General features: G+C 46.5%; 1 protein-coding gene across 5 annotated transcripts in view; it reads left to right on the top strand.

The window, feature by feature from the left end:
* Positions 1 to 18,915: 18,915 nt before the first annotated feature.
* LOC119169206 (vesicle transport protein GOT1B) overlaps positions 18,916 to 21,037 on the top strand; it is a 176,301-nt gene continuing 174,179 nt past the window's right edge. The window contains exons 1-2 of one of the 5 annotated variants that reach the window (XR_012893486.1): positions 18,916 to 19,226; positions 19,385 to 19,476. Coding sequence is in view for 3 of the 5 variants with exons in the window: in XM_037420318.2 (XP_037276215.1) it covers positions 19,202 to 19,226; positions 19,385 to 19,476 (117 nt within the window). In the remaining 2 variants the exon portion in view is untranslated. The remainder of the gene's footprint in view (positions 19,227 to 19,384; positions 19,477 to 21,037) is intronic. The other 4 variants (XR_012893485.1, XM_037420318.2, XM_075886179.1 and 1 more) reach the window with 4 other exon arrangements.

Below are 21,037 nucleotides of genomic sequence, written 5' to 3'. Positions count from 1 at the left end.
GCTTAAAGCTGAGTTGCTAAATGTGAAGGATCCTCTCCCTCGGCAACACTTTCCTGGTGTAGTCTACAAGATACCATGCGCCGATTGCGAATCGGTGTACATTGGCACAAGTGGAAATTACTGCAGACGTCTGATGCAACACAAGAATGACGTCGCCAAGGGCCACACAGTGACAAATGCACTCGCAGAGCATGCCGAGAAGACGGGCCACGAGATAAGCTGGGACAACGCACGCATCATGGCCACGGAGAAGAATTTTACAACTAGACTGAACCTCGAATCACTAATCATTCAGACGACAAGTAACACAATCAATAGATCATCTGGCACACTAAACCACGTGTACTCCCGGACTTTGCGTCATGCGCTCAACGTTACATAAGAACCTGTTGCTCAGCCGTCATCCCATTGTGAACAAGGGATCCGTACGGATCCCGAAACGTCTTTGTTTTTATTTGACATTGGTCAGTGACCTGTTTTTTTTTCAACAGAAGGAAGACGACGTTGCCTCCACTGCGATCCCCCTGAGTGGGTACGAGCCATGGCGGTGATCATCATCATTAGTCGGTGATCGCGGACTCAGGGCCCATTAAAAACCCCCATACAGTATACATTACGGTGGCGCGATTTCGCACACTTAAAATCGGGCAAAATTTATCTGACCCTGCACTGACGGCTTCTCCAGAGTACAAACACTTGTTATTTCCCTGGCGCAGTGAACTGACTAAATCAAGGATGATGGAAGTTGTCATCACGAAATTTCGTTGCCGCGTTACCTCCCTCAATTTTTACTTGCATAGATCAGGCATATTGAATTCCCCTATGTGCATTTATTGTAATCAAGAGGAAACGATCAGTCATTTTTTATTACATTGTCGCCGTTTCGATTTATTCAGGCAAAGCATACTAGCACCACCTCTTCAAAGACTGGGCTTGCAACTATCACAGCCTGATCTTCTTTCATTTGGAGCCTCTACACTGGGTTTCAGCCACAGGGATGTTTTATTCGCCGTTCAAGAATACATCACTGCGACTAAACGATTTTATTGCTAAATTGCTGTCTCAAAATTTTTCTTATTTTTTTCTGCAAACTTGATATCGGTATTTCAAATCAAAATTAAGTTACAAAAAAAATTGTAGGAATGACACAATGCTGAAAGTTTAGGGCAAATTCACCTTAAAATCGGCCAATCCCCTTCTTTGGGTACGAGCCATTTCTACAGGGAAACAACAACAACAACAACAACAAAAACCCCCATTAATTTACTTCGCCTTGTGTAACATTAATTTACCTCGCCTTGTGTAACAATTTGGTGGAAGGTGCTGGGTAGGACGAACCCAAAGACGGGAGCTTCACTACCAGGACTTCGTCGCAGCCGCCGCCTCGCCGAACTTCCACCTTCACCGATCGTAATGGCCCAAGAGCAGCCATCCAACGCTTCGAGGCCAACTCCGATGGGTTCCGTGCCGTACTGCAGAGTGCCACCAAACTTCGGCGGGACCTCAGGAGAAGACGTCGACGTGTGGCTCAAGAACTACAAGCGGGTGAGCAGAAGCAATGGCTGGGATTCGAACGAACAGCTCAATCATGTCGTATTCTCGTTAACTGACACCGCCCTTATGTGGTACGAGAACCACGAGGACATGTTAACGACTTGGGAACGTTTTGTTGAAGAAGTGCAGAAGTGCTTCGGCGATTCGGACGCAAAGAAGAAACGCGCGGAGCAGACATTGTCTCAGAGGGCACAGCTTCCAGCAGAAACATGTACGACATACATTGAAGAAATATTGAAGCTGTGCAAGATCGTGAATGGGAGGATGTCTGAAGAAGACAAGGTTGGACACGTTCTCAAGGGTATAGCCGAAGACGTGTACAATTTCTTAATTGGGAAAGACTGCTTGAACTCCGTGTCCGACGTGATGAAGCACTGTCGTACCTTTGAATCCCTCAAGATGCGACGAATTTCTCCGAAATTCGGCCGCCTGTCCAACGTCCCCACTGTGGCTAGTGTTGAAACAGTGCCGCCTAACGACCTTGCTTTGACCATACGGCAGATTGTTAGAGAAGAGCTGCTTCAATGTCAGCAGAGCTATCATCGCCCCAGCGGTTTTCAGGATGGGTACGTAAGCGAACCAGAACGTGTGCGAACTCTTGCTTCTCTTCCACCATGGCAACCATCGATAAACGCAACAATATATATATATATATATATATATATATATATATATATATATATATATATATATATATATATATATATATATATTGTGGGCATTTAGTATACCAATCCTCTTCATCTGTACATTATCATCATTATCATGTATTGCTCATGCATCCTCATCGTCGTCACGTATCATCATCATCTTGGTTCGTGCATCTCCGCTGTCGGCTGCCGGTTCCTCGGGCCTAATAAAGGTCTTCCAAACCAAGACTTCATAATATATATATAAGAGAAAGAAATGTATATCTAAGGGCTCTTCCGTGTTTTGGCACAATATTAATGAGATCTAACAGACAGCAATGACAAGGAATGTACAGGGGAAGTTATTAGAACCAATGCAATGTAAATAAGAACAAAGAAAAGTGGATGAAAAAATAACCAGCCGTGCTGGTTATTTTTTCCACTACCGATTCCCTCTCGGAGTGAAACTGTGCGTGCTTATGTGCGTGTGTCTGTAGAAGATGTTAAGATCGGCCTCCCTGGCTGGGCGCCGCTTGGACGCGGGGGACGATTGCAGCTATGCCTACCCTGATGTATTCCGGATCAACGCTCTCGAAGTGTGCCAAAAGCGGCGACAACACGAAAGTCATACTTCGAATTCTTTAGGGCTGTTGGCTCCCCTCGTCAAAAACTTTTTGGACACGCCTGACAGACTGACGGCCTAGGAAGAGCTGTTTGAAATCGAGGCTGCTTGATTTGTTCGACGTGCCAAGAGACGCGCTGAACAATTACCTGAGAGCTTGGGATCCCTCGTCAGGTATGTTTCCCACACTCTGTGGTGCTTGCAAGTCTTCCATTCTCGCAAGCCCTAGCCTGCCTAGCGCTGCAGCCTTATTCTGCACATACGATGCAATGTTATTGCACTGTGATGTGTTGTGCGTATTATTGCACTGTGACCTACGTTATGTTTCTCTCTCGCCGTGTGACAAACTGAACGTGCACCTTCTCTCTTTCCCGGGTTGAAAAGAAGGCAGTGTTTGACTTTCTTTCTCTTTCCCCCTCTCTCGTTTTTTTAATCCTTATTCGCTTCTCCCTGCGCTCCTTGCTGAGCTGCAGAAATTAGGAACCTTCTTATAACCACTACCCCCCCCCCCCCCATTTGGCGGACGGAGATAAAGACGACAATTTGTTCGGACTGCCCTGAACTGAATTGACATGCAGTCTGCCAGTTCACAGTGATCTGCAAGGCGGCTTTCCTGAGGTTTGTTTTTCAAACAAAAACTCTCGTTCACAGACTGCTTTTATTTCTCATTTTGAGCACGCGAGTACAACAAAATGTCACCTCTCCAATTTCCAGCAAGGGCACGCGAGCACAACAAGATTTCAAAAAAAAAAAAGAAATGAAAAAAAAGGAATGGTAAAAACGAAATGAACGAGAAAGGCAGCCTGTGAACGTGAGTTCTTGGTTGAAAAACTAACCTTACGGAAAAGCTGCCTAGCAGATTATTGCAAACAGTCCACTGTTTTCTCCTGCAGATAATTTTAGGAAGACCAGGGCGTAAAGCGTGAGCACCGAGACGCTCTGAACCATCCCTGAGAAGCTCCCATCACGCTTCCATGATGCTACTATCAACATATTGTCACGATGAGTCACAAGTACTGGGGGATATATTGAACGACCGGGTAGCTAGCTCTAGGACGATGCGTCAGTCGTGGCTGGCTCTCGAGCCGAGAAGAGACACGCAAATCTTCTTTCTTTCCTCCAGATGGTAGAGCCGCTCTTGCAGTCGACTCACTACGTGTGGGTGGCATTATCGCCCCTTTCGAAAAGAAAAAAAAAGTCCCAAAAGGTGGAAAGAAAAGTACATAGCACCACCACGATTTTACAACATAGGCACGTGGAAAAAAAAAGAAATTGGAAATTCGGATAAAGTAAAAATAGAAATTAACGAGCGTGCCAATATAGGAAAAATCAGTGTACGAAGAAGCAAGTTCACAAAAATAAATAAATAACACAAAGAACTCTGTACAGCAAGAAAAAGCAAGAAAAAAGTTATGAACAACGCGCAATAAATGGTTTCATGCGCAACAGATGAACGACATCCGACCTCGGTCGTGTCCTACTCCGTGCCTGCGATGTTGAGTCCGGAACCACTTCGTAGTTCACGTCACTGACGCGACGTAACACTTTATAAGGGCCAAAGTACCGGCTCAGTAACTTTTCACTAAGGCCACGGCGGCGGACGGGCGTCCACACCCAAACTTGGTCTCCGGGGTTGTAAAATACTTCACTGTGGCGGATGTTATAGCGCCGTGCGTCTGCCTGCTGTTGCTGGCCGATGTGTAGTCGCGCGAGCTGCCGGGCTTCCTCAGCACGCTCTGCGAATTCATCGGCGTCAGTTGCCAACTCGTCTTCGTCTTGACATGGTAGCATAGAGTCCAGCATGGTCTGCACTTCGCGGCCGTAGAGAAGCCGAAATGGCGTGAATCGCGTGGTCTCTTGCACGGCGGTATTATACGCGAAGGTCACGTAAGGTAAGATCCGGTCCCATGTTTTGTGCTGTACGTCGATGTACATTGAGATCATGTCTGCGATGGTCTTATTCAGTCGCTCGGTAAGTCCGTTGGTTTGCGGGTGGTACGCAGTTGTCTTTCGGTCTCTGGTGTTGCTCAGTTTGAAAACCTCGTCCATAAGCTGCGCCGTGAATGCCGTCCCTCTGTCCGTTATTATACTGGAAAGAGCACCGTGTCGTAACACGATGTGGCGCATGAAAAATTGTGCTACCTCAGAAGCCGTGGCTCGTGGGATCGCCTGGGTTTCAGCGTAGCGTGTCAAATAGTCGGTCGCGACGATCACCCATTTGTTGCTGTCCACAGATAGGGGGAATGGCCCGAGAATGTCCATGCCGACTTGGTCGAACGGCGTGCAGGGTGCTTCAATGGGCTGAAGCAAACCAGCTGGCTTAACAGATGGCTGCTTTCGGCGCTGACATTCCCGACAGCTCTTGACGTACTTCTTGACGCTTGCTGAAAGTCCTGGCCAATAGTACCTCTCGCTCACTCTGGCAAGTGTCCGTGAGTAGCCCAGATGACCGGATGTGGGTTCGTCATGGCAAGCGAAGAGGACGTCGTCTCGCATGTCTCGAGGAACCACCAGGAGGTAGGTACGGTTGTTCGAACGAGCGTTCTTCTTGTAGAGCACACCCTCTCGAAGGCAGAACGATGGCAACGAGCGGGATAAATGACGTGGTATGATTGTGCCCTGGCCCTCTAAATGATCGATGATCGGATGAATCTCTGCGTCATCCCGCTGCAGTTTACTCAAGTCTGATGAGCTAATGGCGCCCAGGAAGCCTTCGTCTTCCTCTGCTTCCTGACTGACGACATGAAGGGGTGCGCGTGACAGTGTGTCAGCGTCTTCATGCTTACGGCCGGACTCATGGACGATGGTGACGTCAAATTCCTGCAGCCGCAAGCTCCACCGTGCTAGCCGTCCTGAAGGGTCGCGCAGGCTTGCCAACCAGCAGAGGGCATGGTGGTCCGTCACTACCTTGAAGGGACGACCATAAAGGTACGGGCGAAACTTGGTGATTGCCCACACGACTGCGAGGCACTTTTTCTCCGTAGTGGAATAATTCGCCTCGGCACGGGATAGAGAGCGGCTGGCGTAGGCTATCACCCTTTCGATGTCGTCTTGACGCTGAACGAGCACTGCACCAAGCCCAACGTTACTAGCGTCACTATGGACCTCCGTGTCAGCATCATCGTCGAAATGAGCGAGAACGGGTGCTGATTGCATACGCTGTCGCAGTTCATCAAAAGCTGCTTGTTGCTCGTTTTCCCAGACAAACGGTGTGTCGTCCCTTGTGAGACGAGTCAGAGGTTCTGCTATCTGTGAAAAGCCATGAATGAACCGGCGATAGTAGGCGCACAAACCAAGGAAGCGCTGGACGGCTTTCTTATCGACAGGAGCTGGTAATTCGGCAACAGCGGCAAGCTTGTCTGGATCGGGCCGGACTCCTTCAGCGCTAACTACATGTCCAAGAAATTTCAGTTCTTCATAACCGAAGTGGCACTTCTGTGGCTTTAGAGTGAGGTCCGCCGATCGGATAGCCTCCAACACGCTGCGCAGGCGCTGTAGGTGCTGCTCGAATGTGGCAGAGAAGACCACCACATCATCAAGGTAGACAAGACAAGTTTGCCACTTGAGCCCTGTGAGGACAGTGCCCATCATTCGCTGGAAAGTTGCCGGCGCTGAACACAAGCCGAAAGGGAGTACTCGAAATTGGTATAGTCCGTCTGGAGTCACGAAGGCTGTCTTTTCGCGGTCTCGCTGATCTACCTCGATTTACCAGTACCCGCTTTTGAGATCGAGAGAAGTGAAATAATGGGCACGACGAAGTCTATCCAGCGAATCGTCGATACGCGGTAGCGGGTACACATCCTTTTTGGTCACGTTGTTAAGCTTTCGGTAATCGACGCAGAAGCGTAGCGATCCGTCCTTCTTTTTGACAAGCACGACTGGAGATGACCACGGGCTGTTGGATGGTTGGATAACGCCATCGTCAAGCATCTCGCGAACTTGCGTACGCATCGCTTCACGTTCTTTAGCCGACACGCGGTAGGGGTGCTGGTGTATTGGGCGTGCGTCCTCGTACGTGATGATCCTGTGCTGAGTGATGGACGTCTGGCGGATCTTTGAGCAACTTGCGAAGCAAGACCTGTACTCGAACAAGAGCGCTCGCAGCGCAGTCTGGTTATCGGTGGACAGATCAGGATTGATGTCAATGTTGCTCATTGATGTGTCTGCGTTATCCACTATTTCTGACGTGAGACAGTTGGTTACGTTTGCTACTTCGTGGGCAAACGCTATCGAAGTGCCACGGAAAAGGTGTCGATGCTCGTTGCTAAAGTTGGTAACGAGCAATTCAGATCGGCCGTCGCGAACGTGTATTACACTTCTCGCTACACATATGCCTTGCTGCAGGAGGTGTTCTAAATTTGTCTCGGCCACCACATCGCCATCGCTCAAACCACAGCATGTTACGTCGACTAGAACACTGGCTCGGGGAGGAAGCGTCACGCTCTGTTCAGAAATACGGAGTACGTCGACACGCATTCCGTCATCCTGCACGTTGATTGCTCGCTGGGCTGAGAACGTGACGCGGCGCTCTTGCAGATCAATGATAGCTCCATTTTCCTGTAGAAAATCAACTCCCAGAATGACGTCACGGGAGCATTCACGTAGAACAAGGCAGCTTGCTACGAATGTGTACCCTTGAATATGTACTCTAGTTGTGCAGGCACCCAGTGGAGTTACGACATGGCCACCAGCTGTCCGAATCTGCGAGTTATGCCATGGCGTGATTACTTTCTTCAGCTGCGTTGTCAGTTTCCCGCTCAGTATGGAATAGTCTGCGCCGGTGTCCACTAACGCATTAACTACACAACCATCAATTGTTACTGCTATGTCGAGTGAAAGCCGGCTATCCTTTGCAGCAGCAGGTGATGTCGGACCAGTTTTTGTACGGTTCTGCGTCAATAGGAGGTCTTCAGCGCTTCGACGTTCAGTGACCCCGCCCCCAGAGGTCGCTTCGGCTAGTTTTCCCGGCGGGGGCTGGGAGATCGTGCGGTAGAATACCGCTGGGGCATTGATAAAAATCGCCTCGGTGATGGCGAGCGCGACTGGCGCCCGGAAGACGGTGGTGCATGCTGCTGGGAGAGGTAGTTTTGGTTGTCGCGTGGTCTCTGACCGTAACGGGGGGGCGGCGAGTACGCAGAGAAGCCACAAAGCCCAAGACGGCGATAAGGACACTGGCGGTACAAGTGATCAGCTTCTCCGCAGTGAAAGCATAGAGGCCGGTGATCGGGTGTGCGCCAGACATCAGACTTCCGAGGATACGAGTGCCGATTGTTGATGTATTGGACCGGTTGCACTGAACGATGGGCAACAGAAGCACCACAGACAAAGGGCAGGGGCGGTGGCGTGTACGTGCCTTCGTAGTACGGTATGTGTTGCGCTGACTAGAGTGAAACTGCAGGGACAGGATGAACGAACAAAGGCGGCGATGCAGCAGGGCGTTTCAAGGCTTCCGCGTAGGTTGTCTTACGGTGGTATACAGCAGGATCTGACGCAGCTGTATCAGGAGGCAAGGTGTCCCGGAGGGCCTGGTGCAGCTCATCTTTGATGACAGTTGCAATAGAGCTAACCGTAGGATGAGGTGGTACACCAGCCTTTTGCAACTCTTCACGTACGATATTACGGATGAGTTCACGTAAGGAGTCATTGCTGGTCCCAGCGGCGGCGAAAATGTCAGCAGTGGACTTGCCTGTCGTATTGGTTTGATCGCTGCTGTAGCATTTTTTTCATTGTCACGGCTTCAGACAGGAACTCCGCGACCGTCTTCGGAGGGCTTCGCACGAGGCCGGCGAAAAGCTGGTCCTTGACACCACGCATCAAGTGACGCAACTTCTTGTCCTCCGTCATTCTTGAATCTGCCCGTCGGAAGAGACGCGTCATGTCTTCGACGTACGCGGTCACAGTTTCGTTTGGCGACTGGACGCGGGCAGGAATAGCTCGTTCAGCTCTTTTTTGGCGGTCAGCGCTGGCATATGTCTGCAGAAGTCTACGAAAGAATTCTGGCCACGTCGTCACCTGCTCCTCTCGATTTTGATACCGCGTGCGAGCCCCGTCTTCGAGATAGAAGTAGACACGACCCAGTTTCGCCGCGTCGTCCCACTGATTCAAGTTGGCTACGCGCTCGAAGTCCGCCAACCAGTCCTCAACGTCTTCGCTTTCCGTACCATGGAACGTCGTCGGTGCCCGTGGGCTTTCCAACGTATATCGGTTCGACGACGTGCTTCCCGTGCCGGTTGGCAAGGTTTGTACCGAAGTGCTGGTCTTGTTTGTTGACGTGGTGGGAGCAGTATCGTTGACTTCCGGAGGCAATCCCCTGATTCGGCGGCTCGTCCGATGCACGGGAGTATTGACTGGCACTGGATACGTATCACGGCTTCCTGGGGGGGTCTGCAGCATCCGTGAGACTACCCAGCACCTTCCACCAGTTTGTCACGATGAGTCACAAGTACTGGGGGATATATTGAACGACCGGGTAGCTAGCTCTAGGACAATGCGTCAGTCGTGGCTGGCTTGCTTGCTTGTTCCTTTCTTTTGTGGCTCTCACCCACTAAGGGGGATTGGCCAAGAAGCCGGTGTTAATACAAGTAAATACCTATAGATTTTCTAGATTAGGGGAATATGATTACTGTGTTTTGACTGTGAAATTAATTTTTTTATTTGGCGCAATGTAAAAAAAGAAAAAAGGGGGGGGGGAGAAATAATAGATTTTGCTGAATATCTGTGGTGGAATCGTTATATGAAATTCTCCTGAAAGTTGAATCATTGCAGTGTATCAGCTAAATAATAAGTGGTAGTGTGACTAGTAAAATTCGAGAGCTGATGGCTGACTCAGCAAGGTAATCTTCTTGTGTTATATGTGAATATGAATTAATGGTCTTGGCCAAATTGTAAAGCCCCCTCTACGCCTTAAGCTGTTTGCAGACGATTGCATCATATTTAGCCACATAGAGTCTGCCGCTGACCAGCACGTTCTTAACCATGCTTTGCATGCAATAACGAAATGGTGCAATAAATGGGATATGCTTATAAATCTCGACAAGACAGTTCACATGTGCATCTCCAATAAGAATAAATCTCACTTCATGTATAGTCTTGGCAATTATCAGATTAAACAAGTGGAGGAACATAAGTACCTGGGGTTAACCTTGACGTCCAGACTTAACTGGTCAACACATATAAATAACATATGTTCCTCCGCGAGAAAGAAGTTAGGATTTCTGAAGCATAAATTAGGTGATGCCCCCTCGTCGCTTAGATTCATTGCATACAAATCCATTGTAAGACCCACCCTGGAATACGGAAGCATTGTATGGGACCCCCATACTATCACTAATAAAGAAAAGCTTGAAAAAATTCAGAGATTGGCAGCTCGCTTTATTTATAAACGTTTTAGACGTCGCGACTCCCCTTCAGCTATGTTGGAGCTCGCACACCTAGAGCCATTGGCCAACCGACGTAAAAGTGCCCGTGTAAACTTTCTACATTAGCTATATTTTAATAAATTGGGAATCCAGTCACAAGATTACATTGCTAATAACCCAAGTCGAGCGTCTCGTCACAAACATAGCCGAAGTATTACACCGTTCTTTGCCCGTACAGACCAATACAAATATTCATTTTTTCCCAGAACTGTTTCCGATTGGAATGTTTTGCCAGAGAGTTCACCCTTGCTGTCATCCAATGTATAATGATTGTATACTTACCTGTTGATTATGTACCCTCACATTCATGTGTCGATCTTTCATCCGTACGCATGTCTTCTGGATGTGTACATCCCTCTCCTGCTTGGACTTCTCAAGGTTCGCAGTATTGTACAAATAAATAAATAAATAAAATTCGCAGAGAGCCCCGCAGATGTTCCTGTCGCTATGTCCCAATGAAATGGCCCCAAAAGACAAAATATTGGGAGTATTAAGTGATATTCCTAATTTTCTGAATAAAATTTCGAAGCAGTTTTTTCTTTGATTTTTGAATCGGTGACATGTGATAAGATAATGGTCGATATGTTCAGGTTCGTTACAGCTTGAGCACAGAGGGGATGGCACCAGACCATACCTGTTTAAGTAGAAATTAAAAGGTGGTACACGACAACGTAATTTTGTTACCAAGACTTCCAATTTACGCGTGGGACACCATTTATTATTCCATGTGAAGTGCAGGTGCGAGAAATCTGGATTCGGTATCATGGTTTTTGATGAGTCTTCAAGAAGGGAAAGTTTTCTAAACCTCGCTGCTGTTACATAAGCTGTAGGAGGCATGATTGGCACAATCGGAAGATCAAGAGATGTTCGCGCAAGTTTGTCAGCCATCTCGTTTATAAATATACTATGATGGTCTGGCACCCATATCATTCGCACTAGACGAATGTTTGCTGGGATTAATGATTTAAAAGTCTCTAGTACTGCTGATGTCGACGACGATGATATTGGTGTATAATCTGGGAGGCGTAATGAAAATGACCAGAATAATGAGAGAGAAAAAATACCCACACCTGCCTTCTCGCCACTCATAGATGCGTCCGTTGCAATTACTGTATTAGTACCTAATTGAGACAGGTGTTGTTCTAATAAACCAATCAAATATTAAGAGGGCAAGTGTTTAGCGTTCATGGGGAAGATATCGTCAAATTCTATTTGCACTTGGCCGATTGGTTTGACAGATGGTGTGATCTCGAATATATTAACATTTAAAGCATCTAGAAGTGTTTGAACAAATAGCACTTGGGGTTTATATACACGGGACCAATGCTCATTGAAAAAGACACCAGGCTCGGCAAAGAATACAAAATGTCGCCTTCTTAAAGTGGATTCAGAAAATTTTAAATAGGTGTTTACTGTTAAAATACGAAATCTACAAGCAAGGGTGGGTATCCGAGCTTCTTGATACAAAACATTGTTAGCTGTGAATTTTGGCACACCTAAACAACTACGTGGGGCTTCCCGCTCTAAGAGAATGAGGGGTTTTATTTTGTATGCTGGTCCACCAGAGAATAGTACACATCCGAATTCAAGAATCGGACGAACGTACATGCGATAAATCATGATCATCGTATCTCTGCGAAGACCGGAACGGAGGCGGCCAAGCCCACTTATCATTCCAACAGCGCGTGTAGCCTTAATTTTAATATATTCAATGTAGTCACGCCAGCTCAGTTTTTGATCGTACAGTACACCCAGATATTTAATACAATTAACCTGAGGTATTATTTCTTGATGGTACTGAAGAGAAATAGTAACTGGTGCGTCCAACGGAAAAACTATTATAGCACTTTTAGTTACGTTCAGGTTCATATGAATTTTCTGAAACCAGGTTTCCAATGTTGCCAAATAACACTGTAAAGTCGAATGTAGTGAATAAATATCGTTGTCAGATGCAAAGAACGCGATATCATCTGCATATACATATACGTGTACCTTATAACTCTGTGGTATTGAACTTAATAAAATGTTAAATAGCACAGGCGATAGAACAGAGCCTTGAGGAACACCTCTCGTTTGTCTATACTTCGGCGTGGAAATACCTCGTTGGAAGCAATAAAATTTTCTGTTTTTTAAAAATTCGTATATACAATTTGTTATGTACTGCGAGAACGTAAGCTCTTTTAGGACATTGATAAGAATAGCATGTTCAACACTGTCATATGCCTTGGCTAAATCAAGGGTTACTAGGGCCGCATATTGTCGTCTGTGCCGAGCAAGCTTTATACGAGCCTCTAAATCAACATGCGCCCACCATATAGAGTAACCTGGTCTAAATCCAATCTGGCACGCACTGAGTATCGCATTATCTGTTATGAACTTCGTAACTCTAATGTAAAGTATTCTTTCTATTAACTTAACTACGTGTGATGTTAAAGCGATTGGCGTAATGTTATCTATCTGCATTCCTAGTCCCTGTTTTTTAAGAAGCGGTATTATTTTTGCAAGTCTCCAGTCAGGAGGTATCCAAATATTTTCAAGTGAATAGTTGACAACGTTAAGGAGGTCTTCAGGAAAGATGTCGAATAATATTTTTAACATTTCCGAAGTGACACCATCTGGTCCAGGACCTGTGTTTGACAGAATACGAACGACGTGCGCAAGTTCATCCCTACTTACTTCAATAAAATCATTTCCGAGTGACGGTTTTGCACACTTTATTTTGATTTGTGATGTAAATCTCTTCTCCAATTCTATTGCAATTTCCGTTAATGTATTTTCCAAATCAGTTGGAGAAAAAATAACTGAGTCAATATTTACGTGTGCTGTAATAGCTTTACGATTACGGAGAAATCTGAATAGAGCTTTCTTGTTGCCACTCTTGGATAAGTAGCTGTACCGTTTTTCTTCATAATCGTCTTTCGCTAATGAAATTGTTCTCTTAAAGGTAGCTTTAGCAAATAAATAATTTCTCCAATTAGTCGGACATTGGTTGGTGAAGTGTTTTTTTCATGCAGCGTTGCGGCGTCTATATTCTATGGCGCAATCCGCATTCCACCAGGCAGATATGAATTTTCCCTTTGTTGAAGATATAGTGAACTGTGATTTTTTAATTGGACACTTTAGGGTGGAACAAAGGCTTATGGCTTTCATAGACACGCAAATCTTCTTTCTTTCCTCCAGATGGTAGAGCCGCTCTTGCAGTCGACCCACTACGTGTGGGTGGCAATATAGCTACCTTTAGTGTGTAAATAGTGTATATAAACGTTCCTCTTATCAGCCCCGGCTACTCTGCTCGACTTCTACTCAAGACTTGGCTAGCTCCTTCGAATACATCACGAGCAAGCAAAAGGGCACGGAGTTGTACAGGCGAATTTGTGCGACATCACATCGCTTTTATTACGTGACATATTCGTTCTCTGCTGCATTCGCCCGCTCGTGTATGCAGATAACGTTCCAGTTATATAGCGATGACACACCGTTGATTGCAGTCACGTCATTGAATATCAAATAAACAGAGGTTGCATTATTTATTTGCAAATTACTTCACCATAAAGTATGGTGAAGTAATTTATTACTTAGCCACCTGAGGAGCTTTCTAACTTGACTAACTTTTTTATCAAGACCTGAATATAAAGTTAAGATTTATTTGGTTAATTCTGAGCATTACCTTCGCAACAGAAGTACATCACCACTGTCCGCAACAATTATTATTCATCTTTCACAGTGCCAGTAGGTCCGTTCAAGTTACGTGATGAAAACATGTTTGCTGGACTACATAATATATGACATGTTGCTCAAGTGTCTGTCTCTGCATTATTGACGAATCCAGCCGTCTTTTGTAAACTTTTTGCTGGCAAGTTTTTTAAATTTTATTTTGTTCTTTTTAAAACTAGTGCCCTCAGGCAAGCTTATTACGCCTTTGCTCACCACTAATATAGCGTTGTTACACGCGGCGCCTGGGCCGACGGGGGAGAGCGGCGTTCTTTGTTCGTCACACAAGTCACTGAAGGGCTGCCAGCCTGCTGTCCGCCGTGTTTTGTCCATCTTAGCCGGGAAGTGAGGTGGCATTCCGACACCATAAGACGTTCGACGTGACGACCACAGTGGTTTCTTGGTGTCACAGGTGCAGTGTGGTGGCCACGCCCCAATCAAAGACGTTGACATGAGCGAGTGTGAGCGGCACCGTCAGAAATGGTTGTGTCCCCCGTGATTCAACAGCGCATTCTGGACCCATTCTGTGATTTAGTCAAAACGCACACTTTATTATGAGCCACCCAGCTCATTCGCAAGATATCTCTCGCCCTGTCTGTAGATAATATAATAAATCCTCTGTTAAGTTTGCCATCCTACTCCTGAGTGCACATGCGTTTTATTTTCTGTCTCTCTACACCCCCTTTCTTGCCCCTATTTCTCCACCCCCAGTGCTGGGCAGCAAACCGGGTGCCATGATCTGCTTAATCCCCCAGCCATCGTTTCTCTCTCTTGCCATCTTACTGCCTTGGCATCTTCATCCCGGATATCTGATGCGTGAATTAAAAGGCATCAAATATTTTCTGCAGCATGTTGAGACGCTGTATATAAGTCATCATCCTCGTCATCCTCGAAAATTATCAACTTTAACACCGCGGACAGGTGATGATATACCCTGAGTAGGTTCGAGTATGTATTATGCCTCGACGCTTCTAATCTCCATTAAACTTCTCCCTTTCGATTTCATCCTTCGGGGCTTTGTGTAGTTCTTCACCTAACGCGCTGCATTCGTGCTGCACTGCTACCATTTCATTTCTTCTGTGTATACGCCCTGTTTCGGGCACGATCATGGGCTGCCATCTTGGACTGATTATGATGCCGTTTTGCATCCATATGAATACTCAAATAGTGCTACGGTGAACTCGCACGCATCAACACGCTGGGCCAGTACATTCAGCGTTGTATGACCAAAATCATTGCTAATTACGACACAGAAAACCAGCAAAAATTGATTTTAAGCCTAAGATGGCAGCGTCTATGCATTAATGTAATTGTTACATTTATTTTTTGTCAATTTTTCCAATATGACATTTCATGCAGCGACCGCCGAACTCGTGCCGCTGTTCATAGTGGTACTCTCGGTCTGTGAAGCTGGATGAAGATAACTAAGAAGCCTGTTTTTTACTGGCTACATAAATGTGAAACGAAGCTATAAATCAAGAGAAAGAAAAAAGACAAATCTGTGAAAATTCGGTACTGGTGCATAAATGGCGTGCCGATTGCGCCGATGAAAAACGTCGGCGGCGGCGCGCCGATCAGTTCGCGTCGGCGACGTGGTGAAAACTCTCGGCGGCGGCTCGCCGACCAGTCGGCGCACACCTCTAGCGACGGACGGTACCAGCCACTTTCCTTCCTCCGTGGTACCAGGCAGCTAAGCGTTCTTCATCTGCGGCCCATAGGGGCGCGTCAGTCGAGAGTTGTTCGAGACCTGCGACTGTACACCGCTATTTCAGAGGCTATGCAAAGTGTTGCGTTGTTGCACCGTCCGCCACAGGTGACGCTAGCGACCGAGAACATTCAAGAATCAGGAGATAGTGGATTGCATGAGTGCGGATATTAAGGAATTTGGTAATGGGGCCGAAATCATCCTTCTAGGGGACATGAATGCCCACATACATGACCTTGACGGATATTCAGACACCAATGGGAAGTTATTACTAGATCTTTGCGAGCAACATAGTCTGGAGATAGTTAACACGGGGCCTAAATGTGACGGCCAGATCACATGGGAAGTCGGAAACAAGCAATCAAGTATTGATTATTGTCTCATGACTGAAGGAATTTACCACAAACTGACAGAAATGAGGATAGACGAGGAAGGCATTAACAGCTTGGGTAGTGATCATAAACGAATAACATTACAAATGGGATACGAAACTGAAAATATGAGCATGGAATCAAAGTCTGGCAGCTCGTATTTAAATGACAAACAAATGATAAATATAGCCGCAAGAGTCGAGGAAGAAGTAGGCGAAATACCAGGCAAGGACTGGGAGTATAGTGAGCTGTTACATCTAATGACGAAGGAGATAGGGAAAGAGAAGAAAACTGTTTGCTGGAAAGGAAAAAGGAAGCCAAAAAGTTGGTGGAACAAGGAAATCCGGGAGGCGATCGAGAAGCGACGCGAAGCATCACGGGAGCATAGAAAGGCAAAAAAGGAGAAGCGGCCGCAGGGCGAAGTCAAAAAAATATGGGAAATATATTTAGAGAAAAAATCCCTTGTACAGAAATTGGTAGAGGCAAAAATTAAAGGTGAAAGTGAACGCTGGATGACAGAGATACACGAAAAAAAGGAGGCCGCGCCTAGGATTTTTTGGAGCCACATAAAGGCGCTAGGTAGGAAGTCTGTCACAACGCAACAACATATTCTAGATGAAGGAGGAAATCAATTGGAAGGGTACGAAGCGCTAGGTTACATCCAAAAGGTAACAGCCGACTCGTTTCAAAAGAGCGTCCAGGGGATCTCCCCGGTGAGTAAAAGTGTGGCGGAGAAAGCAACAGAGGAAGAGCTAGTACTTGATAATTTCAACTGGAAAAAGGCCGAAGGAAAAATTCCAAAGCGCACTGCCGCGGGTTTAGATGGGATTCCCGTTAGCCTCATTAACGAACTAGGACATAACACTAAAGAAGCATTGTTAAAAGCAGTAGAAAAAAGCTTAAAGGACGGACAAATACCGGACAGTTGGCGACAAAGTAGAATGAACTTAATCTATAAAGGCAAGGGAGAAAAGGACAAGATTCGCTCGTATAGACCACTAACCATTACATCGGTACTATACAGGTTGGCGATGCAAGCAGTAAAAATGAAAATAGAAACATGGGCCGAACATAACGATATTTTGGGAGAACTTCAGAACGGATTTCGAGTCGACAGGCGGTTAGACGATAACCTGTTTGTTCTCACTCAGTGTATAGAAATATCTAAAATAGAGAATAGGCCCTTGTACGTGGCTTTTCTAGACATCACTGGGGCATACGACAACGTTAATCAGGAAATTTTGTGGGATATATTGAAAGGAATGGGCATGGGCGACGACTGTATACAGCTTTTGAGGGAGATATACCGAGAAAATACAGTTTGCATAGAGTGGGAAGGAATGCGTAGCAAAGAGAACGTTGAGGTTAGCAGGGGTCTGAGACAGGGATGTCCTTTGTCCCCGCTGTTATTCATGCTGTACATGGTGAGTATGGAAAAAGCGCTAGAAGGTAGCAACATTGGTTTTAATCTGTCACACAAACAGGGCGGCATGATGATTGAGCAGAAGCTTCCAGGTTTATTTTATGCGGACGATATCGTCTTATTTGCGGACAGTCGAGATGATATACAGCAGCTGGCGAATATATGCGGAAGGGAAGGTGAAGCTCTTGGACTAGGATTCAGTGTAACGAAGTGTGGATTGATGGTATTCAATGATCCCTGTGATCAGACGGTGTCCATACAAGGCCAAGAAATACCGAGGGTAAGTGAATACAAGTACCTTGGAGTATGGGTAAATGAGAGTGATAGATACATGGAGGTACAGGAAAAAGCCTCGGCAGCAAAAGGAAAGAGGAATGCGGCAATAATGAAGCACAGAGCGTTGTGGGGATACAATAGGTATGAGGTGCTTCGAGGTCTGTGGAAGGGTGTAATGGTTCCAGGGCTTACTTTTGGGAACTCAGTGGTGTGCATGAGGGCAGAGGTGCAATCGGGAATGGATGTAAATCAAAGGACTGTGGGACGCCTCGCGTTGGGTGCTCACGGGAAGACGACAAACGAGGCTGTAAAGGGCGATATGGGGTGGGCAGGTTTTGAGGCGAGGGAAGCGCAGAGCAAAATAAGGTTCGAAGAAAGGCTAAGAAATATGAAGGAGAGTAGATGGGCAGAGAAGGTGTTCCGTTATTTGTATAGGAAGAGCGTGGACACACAGTGGAGAAAAAGAACTAGAAGACTCACTAGTAAATATACGGCTGGTATTGTAAGCCATATGTCAACAAAGAGCGTTAAGGGAAAAGTCAGGGAGGCGGAGAGGATTTACTGGATGGCAGCTATGGAGAAAAAACCGGCTTTGAGTAACTACCGAAAGGGCAAAAATGAAATAAGGAGGGAGGCATTTTACGATAATTCAAGGGGAAGCGCTTTACTGTTTGAAGCGAGATCGGGTTGCCTTAGAACGCGTAGTTATAAAGCAAGATTCAGTAAAGAAGAAGAACAATGCACATGCTGCGGGAAAGATAAGGAAACGGCGGAGCATGTTCTGATTGAATGTGGAGATATCCACCCAGGTGTACGTTTGGGCACGAGCCTACAAGAAGCTTTGGGTTTTAGGGACAACAATGGAAAGCTGAACACACCCGCGATTGAAATAAGTAAGAGACGGTTAGAGTATTGGTGGCAGAAAATTAGAGAGAAAGGACAAAAATAAATATTGGAAAAATAAAATATGGACAGTGTGCCGTAAATGGCAGAGAACTTAAGCTGAAAATTTACCTTTTTTTCCATTAAGATAAAATTTATCGAAGTAGAGGCATTAGGCCAACAAAAAAAAAGAAAAAAGGTTTTTTTTTTCTTTTTTTTTTCGAGCCTGGTGGCATACTTGTCACCACCCCGTTATAAAGGGGACGCTCATAGCATCCATCCATCCATTCTAAAATAAAGGAGAGAAAGGATGTGGCAGCCGTTCTTCTTCTCATGCGGCAGGCATCTTCTAGAAAAGGCGTTGAACGATGGCACAGTACAAACTACCGATTGCAGCATCACAAGCGGATTGACTCTTTTTGGGCTTCACTTTTTGGAGCTCGGTCTGGGCACTCCGCTTGTTCTAGTACACTCTACCACAGAACACCTACCAGAACACCTCTACGCCGTAGATTTCGTGACGTGGATGGGAACCGCGGCCTGAAGGATACATGCGCACCCGTATCGCCAAGTGCCAGCCCGGGGCATCCGATAACGGCGGCTGTCAACGATGTTCGAGATCACTGACTTTCAGAGTAAGTGGTGGTTTACGCACTGCTTGTGCTCGCGACACGCCGCCGGTGTTGTGGGCGTTCTGCTTGCCATCGGCCTCGGGCTTCGGGAATGAATCGAGTTTATCGAAATGAACACACCGCTTTCGCCTCTGGTGACGTTGCTCATGTCACTTTTTCAGAAATTGGCGTCGGCCTTGCTGGCTTCGGCGTCGCGTTCCTGTTCCTCGGAGTCCTGTTGCTGTTTGACAAGGGTCTCCTTGCATTAGGAAACGTGAGTGGCAGTTTGTGCAGCAGTTGTTTTAATCTTTTTTTCATTGGAGTTGCGTGCAAATGTGGGAAATGCGTCGAGTCTGCAGTTGCTAATATAGGAGCGCTCTTTGCTTTTCGGAGTGCGCGTGCGTTCTGATTGTAACATCCGAGTCTTAAAGCTCATGACATAAGGTTGATGGTGCCGGAACACCGTTCGTGCGCAGTTAAGCTTCAACTGTTGCCTTATTTACAACTATGGCAACATGTCATATCCGATGCCTTGTTTGTCAGGCAGAGAGCTTCGCTAATTATCAACACTAGACACACTCCGAAATGTTTACTTATACGTGTGCATGTTTGCGGATGACCGCATTCTTTAGTGTTTCATTAAAGGTACAGATAATCCCCAGAAAAGACCCATAACTTTGCTAACGAGTCTTACTCTAACTGGAAGCATACTACCTCCATTTTATGTATCGCATGAATAGCGTCTTTCATAATATTCAATTCTTAATTGATATGTGGGGTTTAACATCCCAAAACTACCATATGCTCATGAGAAACACCGTAGAAGAGGACTCTGGAAATTTAAATCACCTGGGGTTCTTCGACGTGCGCCCAAATCTGAGCACACGGGCCTACAGCATTTTCGCTTCCACGATAATGCAGCCGCCGCAGCCGGGATTTGATCCCGTGGCCTGCGGGTCAGCAGCCGAGTACCTTAGCCACTAGACCACAGCGCCAGGGCATGATATTCAATCCTAATGCACATACATAGCTTGCACCTATGTCACTTGACGTCGCTGCTCGGAGCGAGTCGGCCATTTTTATTAATCGTGGCCAGGCCGCGTCTTGTTGGTTGGACCTACGAGTTTCTTCCTCCGTGATATCTATGGGCGCAATTGTAGGCTGCTCTAATCATAGCGACAGTTGAAGAAGAAAGAAGCAGCTCACTAGCTCCTCTGGAATATCGGAGGCTATTGAGGACCAGTGCGAGCGTACAAAAATGCTCAGCGCGAACCGCCGGTGGACTGGCACGCATAAAATAAAGCGTTCGCATTTCGACGAACAAATGACAATGTTCGTGTGTGGAAAGCTCACTTCGTAGAAGGTAAGCAACTGAGAGAGGAAGCATAATGACGATAACTAATGTGGATGCTCTTGGGCTCGTAGGAAAGCCGTCCGTGTTGTTCAAGGAGACGAACCCAGATTGGGTGTCGTCTCTGCAACTCGGCTATTTTTCTTAGCATACAGGTGCTGTATGGCATGAGCGCGAGGGACAACGGCGTCGCGATAAGTGGCAAGCAAAGTTCTAACGGCGCCTAAGACATGCCGATGCGGCGATCGTAGATCGCAAACGTGTGCTGCCGCTGATGCCCCCACGTCGCTGCTGCCGGTTCACCTGTTAACGAAAAAGTAAACAGTGCTGCATTACGAACCCTTCTACCCTGAGCAAATCCTCCATGACCTACACGAATGAGTACATCTCTACTTTTACCCTTCATTTTCCCTTGTGCCACTTCGAAATTTCAATATGCATTTCTGCTGCTGAACAAGATATGGGCACCCGTTCGTGTAGCTGA

This window comes from Rhipicephalus microplus, chromosome 2 (genome assembly GCF_043290135.1).
Source record: "Rhipicephalus microplus isolate Deutch F79 chromosome 2, USDA_Rmic, whole genome shotgun sequence".
In the NCBI taxonomy this organism is placed as follows: Eukaryota; Metazoa; Arthropoda; class Arachnida; order Ixodida; family Ixodidae; genus Rhipicephalus; species Rhipicephalus microplus.
Note: the sequence above shows the minus strand (reverse complement) of the source record. Positions and strands in the feature narration are given on the sequence as shown.